Source organism: Leishmania donovani, chromosome 11, assembly GCF_000227135.1.
Source record: "Leishmania donovani BPK282A1 complete genome, chromosome 11".
Classification (NCBI taxonomy): Eukaryota; Euglenozoa; class Kinetoplastea; order Trypanosomatida; family Trypanosomatidae; genus Leishmania; species Leishmania donovani.
The window spans coordinates 389,932-399,931 of NC_018238.1; the positions used below are offsets into that span (position 1 = coordinate 389,932).

Genomic DNA, 10,000 nt, shown 5'->3' on the forward strand with positions numbered 1-10,000 from the left:
CCGCGTCGGCTCCGGTGGTGTTGTGCGCCGCCAGGCCGTGGACGTGTCACCGATGCGCCGTGTGAACGAGGCGATCTACCAGATGTGCAAGGGCGCGCGCGAGGCTGCCTTCCGCAACCTGAAGTCGATGCCGGAGTGCCTCGCGGACGAGATCGTGAACGCGTCCAAGGGTAGCTCGAACTCGTACGCCATCAAGAAGAAGGATGAGGTGGAGCGCGTGGCCAAGGCTAACCGGTAAGGGCGTGTTTTCCATCCCGTGTACATTCTTTGTGTACAGAGGTGCCAATCCACGGCCGATCGTCGTCAATGTCGTCTTCCTGTGGTGTTAAGGAGTGTAAGCGATGAGGGAGTTCGCTCCAGGGTGAGCGAGACAAAGGCGAGGAGGAGAGCAGGGGTCTGTGCGCATCCACGCTTCCATGGACGCCCGCCTTGCACGCATGTGTGTATGTGTGTGCGTCTGTCGATCAGCATGTGGATGAGTATGTGCGGGGACGGAGCCGTCTGTGACTCGACCCGCTCTCTCTCACGATCCCTTTGTTAATTTTCTTTTCTGTGTATGCCGTAAAGTCCTCCTCCCTCGACCCTCCTCACCCGTCTCTGCGGCACTCGAGTTTCTGTCTTCTTTTGTTTTCTGATTTCAAACCGAGCGGGCGAATCCCTCGCCCACCTCGCGTACAACAAAAGAAAAAAAAGTGGAAAAACGAAGAAGAAGGACGAATTATGCGCCACAACAGCTCACAAAGGGCAGTGACGTGATCTACGCTGCGCACTGAAAAGAGGCGATGGAGGTGAATGACTCGTCGGAGAGCGAGCGAGGGAGAGGAACTGGTGCGTGTGCACGCGGCTTGGGGCCAATAGATGCGAAGCGCACAGTCGCTCCCCGCTGGGTCTTCGCTGTAAGCCGTTCTCCGTTCTGCTGGCGTCGTGTGCTTCGCGTTGTGTGTGTGTTGCACCCCGCCTTCTCTTCCTGGTGTCCTCGACCGACCCACCAACCGACCCGCACTCGAAGACGGGCGCCTATGGTCGAGAGGTGCCCGTCTTTCTCTCTCGCCTCTCGCCTTTCTCTGACTTCTCCGTCTCTTCTCCTCCTGCCTGCGCTCCTTTATGCTTTTCTCCATTGCGCCTCCTCCTCAGCGACTCTGCCTTCGTGCCGTCAGGGCAGGAGTCATCTTTCCCTCTTCCTCTCTCTCTGCCGGTTCACGATTGCGTAGGCGTACCGACGCATAGCGAAACACACAAGCACAACGAGATACACGGGGCTGCATGTAGTGGCGTTTTGCGCGGTAGCGTCTGTCTCTGTCTCGCGCGTACGTTCTCTGTGAAGAGGCTCCAGTGCGTGTACGACCACCAAGCCGTGTAGGGTCTCCCGGGTGTCTTACATACCGCGGGCGTGGATTGACGGAATGAGCCGAGCGTGCAGTGGCGGCAGGAGTGCTGAGCAGCTAGAACGACTCGCTCGGCTCAGCGAGGACAATGCCTTTGTCGACGTGGGGGCGACTCTGAAGCGCATCGGCGGCGAAGACGCGTGGGAGAGCACTGTGGGCGGCGATGGAACCTTTGATGGGCCAGCGTCGTCCATTATCGGTTTGCTTTCCAGTAGTGGAGGAGCATCGACAGCGTCTGGCGCCACTGCGGCGGCGGCCGGTGGGAAGCGAGGGCAGGCACGAAAAGGGACGCGAGCGTCAGAGGACGCGCTCCTCAACGGCTCACGCATCCCGCTCACCGCGAGTCTGCAGGACCAGCACAAGGCCTACCTCGAATCGGTGCGCGCGGCGGCAAAGGAGTGGGAGGAAGTAATCTGCAGCAGCAGCGGCGATGACGGTAGCGCCGCAGACTCTGCAGATGGGGATGACAAAGGCGTCAATCGCATCGGAGGCGTGCAGACTGCCGAAAGACGTGGAGTCGGCCCCAAAGCAAGGCGAGGGGGCCCGCAGGCAAAGGCGTTCTCGGCAGAGACGCTGCCACCAACATCGCTGTCATCTTGGGGGCACCCTTCTGAGATGGTGACGGTGACGTCGGTCCGACGAAGCCCTGCGGATGGCGCGGCGGTGGCGAGGAAGCGTCCGCGAGGAGCACAGCGCGCCTGCCGCGACACAGCCGATGCCGAGGCGGAGAGGAAGGTCAACTCTGCGGCACAGTCGGCGAGGCCGGATCCGTGCAGCTCACTGGTAGCGAAGCTGAAAGCAGAGCTCCGCCTCGTTCGGCAGTGGGAGCGCACCATGCTGGAGTTCCCCCCACAGATAGTTAACGGCGTTCTCTCTCCCGAGTCGCGCGCGCCATGGGCGCAGGCGTCGTCGACTTCACGCAAGACAGACGCGGCGACGGTGTCGAGCGAGGCGAAGTATGTCGACAGTGACGACGACACAGAGGTGCTGCCGCACCCTCTATTACAAGTGTACAGTCTCTGTCCGAGCTACGAGGCACTCACGGCGGGACCAGTGCACAGACGCGACGTTGTACGGTGCGCGACGACGGAGGAGGGGTGGGGGCACAAAGAGAAGCCTCGACGAAGTTTGTTGGCGCCGTCTCCCACGCCAACAGAAGCAGCCACAAGGACCGTGCACGTTGCCGGCTTCACGTTTGCCGTACCTGAGCAAGTCTTCGGCAGCCGAAAACGCCGCAGCCGACGGAAGGAAAACGATTCGGGCCATGCCACCGGATTGGCGAACGGCGGGCAGGTGGATTTCATCGACCCAGGGAGCGAGGACGCCGTGCAGGGAGAGCGAGAACACCACCTCTGTTCGGTATGCATGCTGCCTGCGTCATATCGATGCTTGCGCTGTCGCACCGCTCTGTTCTGCTCGATCGACTGCCACGTGCTGCACGACGCGACGCGCTGCTTGAAGTTCACTGTGTAGCGACTGATGGACCAACTGCAGGCTTCACTACTCTAGGGAACGAGGGAGGGCAGGGGCGAAGAAAAGGGTGCGAAAGGTGCAGCGAAGGAAAAGGCTCAACGCGCACGGCCCGTGTGCGCTGACTCTGGACGTGGCATCGCTGCAGCTTCTCTCTCTGAGTCGGGTTGTCCTGCCTTCTTCGTACGCGGTGTTGCTGCTGCTGGTGGGTGACGGTGTTTTGGCGTGCCCTGCTGTCCTTCTTCCGAAGGTCTGCTCTGCTCTCCTCTTTTTTGTGTGTTGTTTGAGTGTTTGGCGCTTCCGCACGCATCATTCTTTTCGCCTCCCCCTCCCCCACTCCTCTTCCTATCTACCCCGCGCGTGTGTGTGTGTGGGGATATTAGCCTCTATCAGAGCATTGCGTGAGTAAGCGTGGCGGCGTTCATGTGCGTACATGGCAGCTCCTCAGCTGCTAGTACCGCAGCGGTCCGACCCGCTCGCTCTCCCATCCCCTCTGCTACTGCTGTCCGGTGAGCACGCTCAACGTGCACCGTTCGATGAGGAAAAAGAGACATAAACGCGCACAGCTGGTGTGGCACAACGGCGAACAAGGTTGACCCTCTCCCCCTAGAAAACAACGATAACAAAAACGCAGAAGACGGAACTTACATCGACGGTTGGGCCGTCTCCCTTATCGCCGTTTTGCCTTTCTTACAAGCGCCACACGCGCGCTCTCGTTATTAGTAGCAGTGCTGTCGTCTTCTCTGCACACGCGCCTGTCTCCTTCCTTAGACCCATCCTTCCCCTCTCTCACACCCACACCCATCCACGCACAAGAAAGACTGCTTCTTCTCCCGCCTTCCTCGTGTTTCTGCTGCCCACAACGCGACGGCTACCGTGCGTATTGATGTACCACCATCTGCGGTGTCCATACTCGCGCACGCGCCGCGCGTCCCCCGGTCTCTGACAACAAACTCCGCTCTGCGACACGCACACACACACGCGCACACACATACGACACTCTCCACTCCATGAAGTGTCCCCTCCTCCTCGGATTGCGTCACGGGCACAAAGGTTTGCAGCACCCCCTGCACTACCTCCTCGTCTCGTACTCTCGCGCTCTTGTTTCCTGCTTCTCTCTGTTTTTTTTTTTTCGTTGCCATATTATTATAATTTGTGTTTGTATACTTTCGCCGTGCCACATTGCTTTGTGGTGTGCCGGCTCTTGTGTATGTCCTGACGACGCGTATCGAAGTCGTGTGTGCGCTCGTCGCGGTCGTCGTGGGACTGTGAAGTTGTACGGCTTTGAATGGACGAAGAAATAGCGACGGGCAACGTTCTCTCGACCCCCCTCCCCTCCTTACTCCGGTATTGTTCCCGTTGCGTTGGTTTTCGATCACCGCCGTCTCAACGGTCGGCGTGTCGTTGGCGCAGCTTTTTGTGTGTATGTGTGTGTGTGTGTACCTCTGTCTTTTTCCTCGACTCCTTATCGGGCGCTTCGTGGGTTTTTTCTTTGCTCCTTTAGCTGAGGTTGCTCCTCTTTCTCTCCGTTGACCGGTAAGCAGCGCGGGCTGCTCGTTGTACTCGCGTTGTCTGTGGAATAGCAGCACACCTGTCCCCTTCTTTCCTTCTCCGACAGTAACGTCATAAGCGCGATGCCGAACGTGTTCGTCACTGGCGCGGCTTACTTCAGCCGTGGCTTCGATGCGCCCATGGTGAAGGAGGACTTGGCGAGCCAAAACGAACCACGCCAGCTCTCAGCCCTCTACCAGGTTGTAGCGTACATGACGATGGGCAAGGACATGTCGAGCCTCTTTAATGAAGTCTCCGCGCTCACCTCCAGCGCAAACAGCACCATGAAGCGACTGGCGTACTTGTACTTGATGGAGAACAGCCGTGTGCAGCCGGAGCGTACGGTGCTGCAGGCTGGCACGTTCGTGAAGGACACCCTGCACGACTCACCGCTCGTCCGCGGCGCCGGCCTGCGTACCATGACGGGTATTCAACTGTCCGTCATGGCCGACTTCGACACAGGCCCGCTCAGCCGCTGTCTGGAGGACAGCTCCGCGTATGTGCGACGCATCGCCGCGATGGGCGTGCTGAAGCAGTACTCCAAGGCACCAAACGTGTCGTCTGCGTCGGATCTGCTCGACAAGCTCAAGGGGCTGCTTAAGGACAAGAACGCCGCGGTCGCCGGGTCCGCGGTGCGAGCCATGCTGGAGCTGCAGTACCGCAACGCGCCCGTCTCGTACATCTACGCGCTGCTCGAGGCTCGCCCGCACCTGATCGAGATGCTGTTGCATGGCAACGAGTGGACGACGGTGTACCTACTTGAGGGCCTCGCTATTGCGATGATGTGGGAATGCCACGAGGCGGTGGGCCGCGAGCGTCACCGCCGCCGCGGGCTTCAGCCTTCCGTATCCTCGAGCACTGGCGTCCACAGCACCGCGGAGCTGGCTTCGACCGCGCTGCGGCCCGGCAGTCACCCCGCCGCGCACGGCGAAGACGATGATGAGCTTGAAACGCTTCGCCGACAGTACATCGCCGAGGGCGAGGAGACACTGGAGGCGGTGCTGCCACTGATGCAGTACGCAAGCCCCATCATTGTGCTCAGCGCCATCCGAGTTGTCGGGCTCTTTTTGCATTCGGTTACCGCATCCCGTCTGCGCGTTCCGGAGGCGGAGCAGTCGCGGCTTTTGCAGCGCTATACCACCTCTCTTGTTCAGCCGCTGGTAGAGCTGCTCGAGGCGCCGAGGTTTGAGATGCAGTACGTGGTCCTGCGCAACATCGCCCAGTTCCTGACACCTGTGTTCACACCGTACCTGGCTGCGCATCTTAGCAAGTTCCTCGTCAAGTTCGAGGATCCTATCTATGTGAAGATGGAGAAGCTAAATCTCCTGGTGCGCTTCGCCAACAGCGAGAACGGCTTGCGCGTGTTAGATGAGCTCATGGTGTACACCCGCGAGGCAGACGTCGCGCTGGTGCGCACGGCCATCAACGCCATTGGCGTGCTGGCCACAATGCTTCCAGAGCTGTCGGAGGAGTGCGTGCGCCAGCTGGGGCAGCTCATTGCCACGCGTGTGCCGCACTTGGTGGAGGACACGGTTGTCGTGGTGCAGATGGTGCTGCGCTGCTACCCGGGTAAGTTCACCGACATCATACCGCCTTTGTGCGCCTCACTTACAATTTTGGGGGCGACAGAGGCAAAGGCGGCGGTGGCGTGGGTGCTCGGTGAGTACCCCGACAGCGTCTCCGAGTCCGTCATCGAGTACCTTTCGGTGCTGGTGAACCAGTTCATGCAGCAGCCGCGCCTCGTCCAGTGCGCCACCATGACGGCACTGGCGAAGCTGTACCTGCGCAGCGCTCGCCATGCACCGGGCAAGGACAGCAACAGCGCCATCAAGAACGGGGCGCAGGCCATGCTGGAGAAGGTGTTGAGCGCGTGCACGGACTCGCTGTACCCCGACCTGCGCGATCGCGCTTTCTTCTACTGGCGCCTCATCACCCTGGACCCGGATGTGGCGAAGCGCATGCTCACGACCACGGAGGCGGTAAAGCTCGGCGCCAACTCCTGGGACGAGCTTGGTCACTACTCCTCCCAGCAGCCGGGCACCGGTAGCGGCCTGCAGGAGCTCGGCACGCTCGCCTCTGTTACGTCCAAGCCGCTCCGCCTGCTCATCGGAGACAACGTGATTGGCAGCTCAAACAAGTGCTTGGTTGGCGTCAACGACGATGAGGACACCAATAGCGGTGAGGAAGGCGACAACAATGAAGCTAACGGGTACACCGGCGGCAGCAGCAACGGGTCTGCTGCGGCAAAGGTGCCGTTGGCCACGGCTGCCAACACTTCCTTGACGACCGCTCACGGCGCCGCGGCGACCGTGCTGCCCTCGAGTGAGACCACCACGACCTTCTCGACGGTGCTGACTCCCGCGCAAGGCAACGGTGTGCAGGTGGAGATGATGTGGTCGCAGTCGGGCTCGAAGCTGGTGTTGTGCTCTCGTCTGCGCCTCGTGGCTGGCGAGGACTACATGCACCACACCCGCGTGCTCACGATGCAGATCAACTGGAACATGTTCGGCCTTGGTGTGGCGCAGGTGTTCCCCACGACGTCGCTCGAGTGCGATGACAAGCCGACAGAGGTGAGCGTGCTGGTCGCGTGCAACAACAGGAAGTCGCCGACAGCGGAGCTTCAAGTGGCCATTGAGCTAGAGTGCATTGGAGTACGCTACGTGCTGGCACCGCCGATCCCGACAGCCTACCTTCTGCTCCCTGCGACCGGGTGCGAGCCGCATTTCTTTGCCGAGCAATGGCGTGCGCTCGGCCACTCCGTGTGGGACATGCCCCCGCAGCTGCAGGAGCTCAAGTCTGACCCGACGCGGTTGACGACGAACTTGCTGCGCGTGTACTGCTTGAATCTGGTCCACCGACGCGAGCTACCGGAGAAGGGGCTTTTGGTGCTTCTCCTATACTGCGAAACGATTGGCCATGAGCGTCTGCTGGCTCAGGCGACGCTGAACGTGAGGGGAAGCACACTGATAGCGCTCAGCGTGCGTTCTGCTGACACTCCGGTTGCTGCCTATGTAGGCGAGTTCATTATGCGCGCCTTGTGTCCGCTATCGACGGACTGACGCACGTGGATGGGCTGACGTTTTCTTTTTTTTCTGTCGATAACGCTGCACCACCTATCCCTGCCAGTGCTCAACCGCTTCTTGTGGCGGCAGGGCGTGAGGTCCTGGACGGCGTTGCGTGGAGGAGGGGCGACCTGCCAGGGCGAACACGCTTCTGCGATCGATATGGTGGGCAGAGTGTCGGCGTGACTCGAGCGTCTCCCACCCCCGGCCCTCACACTGTCTACTGGCGTGGGGGTGCCTGAGTGCCACCCGCGAGGAGGATGCACGACGTGGCGACCTGCCTGATGGGGGAGCGGCTGTGAGGCGACATGCGAGGCGGCGGATTTGTAGAGTCTGGGGCAGAGGCCGTGCTGCGATGACTGGGTCCGCATCGCTGTAACGCGCGTGTCTAGGGCTGCTGCGCGCGACGTGATGGGCGCCTGTGGGGCAGGCCGTGTGGTGGTGGTGGTGGTGTCGAGGGGAGCACTGACCTCATGCTGTATGGCAGAGAATGACCACGCGAGAGAAAGAAGAGCTTCTACGGCTGGACTGGCTGGCGCGCATTGCCATGCCTGTGTGCGTGTGAGTGCGTGTCTATCGCAACTCTTCTCCTCCCCTCTCTCGCCCAGTCGTTTCTTGGAGGATGCGTGTTGAAGGGAAAGACTGAGTCACCGGTAGCGGCCAGAGGTGGCGAGCGCCTCACATGCGCCCGTGTGCGTATCGCTATACCTATTGCATGCACACAACTTTCTGTATCTCTGTTCGCTTGCGCGTGTCTCTCCTCCGCCTTCCGCGGAGCCTTGCGCGAGTAGGTGTGCATTCATCGATGATGACGGTGCTCGCTGCTGTGCAGTTGCTAGCGCTGTTTGAAGGGCACATATACGTGCAAGCAACGATACGGAGATAGGCAAGCAGTCGCGGAACTAGCGCCACGGGTAGCAAGGTCGGCGTGGAAGCTGCCTTGTGCGAGGGAGACAAACCAAAAGAAAATCACGGGGTGTCCTCGCTATAGAGCTTCGGAAGTGGGAGGGGCGTAATCGCCATCTCACTGTGTCTTCGATGCCTGGAAGGAGGTCAACGCTGACGGTGCGGTGTTGTGTGTCGAGCGCGATGACGCCGCATCTGCCGAGGGCAAGGGCCCCTTGCTGCCCTCTCTTCGCCTCTATCCTTCTTCCGTCCGTGTACTGCTTGGTCTGGTGCTTGGCAGACGGCAGCGACGATGTACTGCTGCACTGAAGGTCTCACGTGATTATCCTTTTTCTTATAGCTGTACTCGCTCACTTCCCTCTCTTTCTTCGCCCGTTTTCCTGTGCCTTGCTGCCATTTCTGCCCTTCTCATTCACGAACACGCCAACACGTTTCACGGTCCATGTGCTGCTGACATCTCCCCCCCCTTTCGCGTCGTGTACACCTTTGCCTCCTCATCACCCCTCGCACAGTTTCATGCTTCTAGCTCTTCGCGCACCTCCCTGAAAACAAAACAGAAAAACGCTATCTCCGGTTCCCGCTCTATTACGGCCCCCCTCAACAGACAAGCGAAAACGAATCTTGACGACGACAAGGAAACGATCATCTTCCTTTGCGCGCCCTCTAACCACAATCTCATTTTGGATACTGCTGTTGTTGCCGCGTTGCTGGCGCCCCCCTTTTTGGTTGTGTTGTGTTTCCCTCCTCTCTCTCCTCTTCCTCCTCCCTCTCCCCCTCCTGTGTGTGTGTGTGTCCCTGTCTGGTTGTGTGAGGAAAAACGTTTTTGTTTTTGTGTGTCTCCCTGCACCGGTCTCTGTTGCGCGGATTCCCATTGGCAATCGACAAGCGGGGAGGAAGAGGAGTGCATACGTGTCGCGCGTAGCGTAGACACTCGATTGTAGTGGGCTGCGTCAGCCAACGTGCGAAACACCGTTGCTTTTCCTCGCTACTGTATTTTTCTTTTCTATTATTTGTCTTGCGCTGTCCTCCCACTCGTGTCGAGCAGCAACGCCATCAGCCGCAAGAGGCGAAGAGACGAAGGAATCTACCACGCAACGAAGCACAACGAAAACAAACATACATCTGTGATTTTTTTATCGTGACTTGCTTTCCGTGCCCTGCTCTGTTCCCATCCCTCCTTTTTGGTTTGTTTTGTTGTGCTGTTTCTCCCACCACCACCACCAGCACCAGCACCACCGCCACCATCCCTTTTTTCCCTCTTTCTTTTTTTTTTCGTGAGTCGACGTGGTGGCACTTGAAGCAAGGCGAAAAGCTCCAACGCCGTCGCACACACACACACACACACACAATACGCACATCTATATCTTATACATACACGAAGCCAGACCCCAGCACCGAAAAACAAATACATTCAAAAACACAAACACACACGCACACAAAAAAAGAAGAAGCCCCCTCCTCCAACACACACACACACACACACACACTTTCCTCTCCCCCTCGGCTCTCTCCGTCTCTTTACTCGTCGTCTTTATCCTCATTTTTGTCACATCACATTTTCTTCGTTTTTTTTTTTTCATTTGATTTTCGTGTTCGTCTCTCCCTATCTCGTCATATCTCACAGAC

At 59.1% G+C, this 10,000-nt stretch overlaps 2 protein-coding genes across 2 annotated transcripts; both read left to right on the plus strand.

The window, feature by feature from the left end:
• Window positions 1–1,403: 1,403 nt before the first annotated feature.
• On the plus strand, window positions 1,404–2,858 carry LDBPK_110980 (hypothetical protein, conserved; the record flags this gene model as incomplete). Its single annotated transcript, XM_003859026.1, has 1 exon — window positions 1,404–2,858. The coding sequence occupies one exon, from the start codon at window positions 1,404–1,406 to the stop codon at window positions 2,856–2,858; it is 1,455 nt and encodes a 484-aa protein (XP_003859074.1).
• A 1,631-nt stretch (window positions 2,859–4,489) lies between these two features.
• On the plus strand, window positions 4,490–7,465 carry LDBPK_110990 (adaptin-related protein-like protein; the record flags this gene model as incomplete). Its single annotated transcript, XM_003859027.1, has 1 exon — window positions 4,490–7,465. One exon carries the CDS (start codon window positions 4,490–4,492, stop codon window positions 7,463–7,465), a length of 2,976 nt encoding a protein of 991 aa, XP_003859075.1.
• Window positions 7,466–10,000: the final 2,535 nt, after the last annotated feature.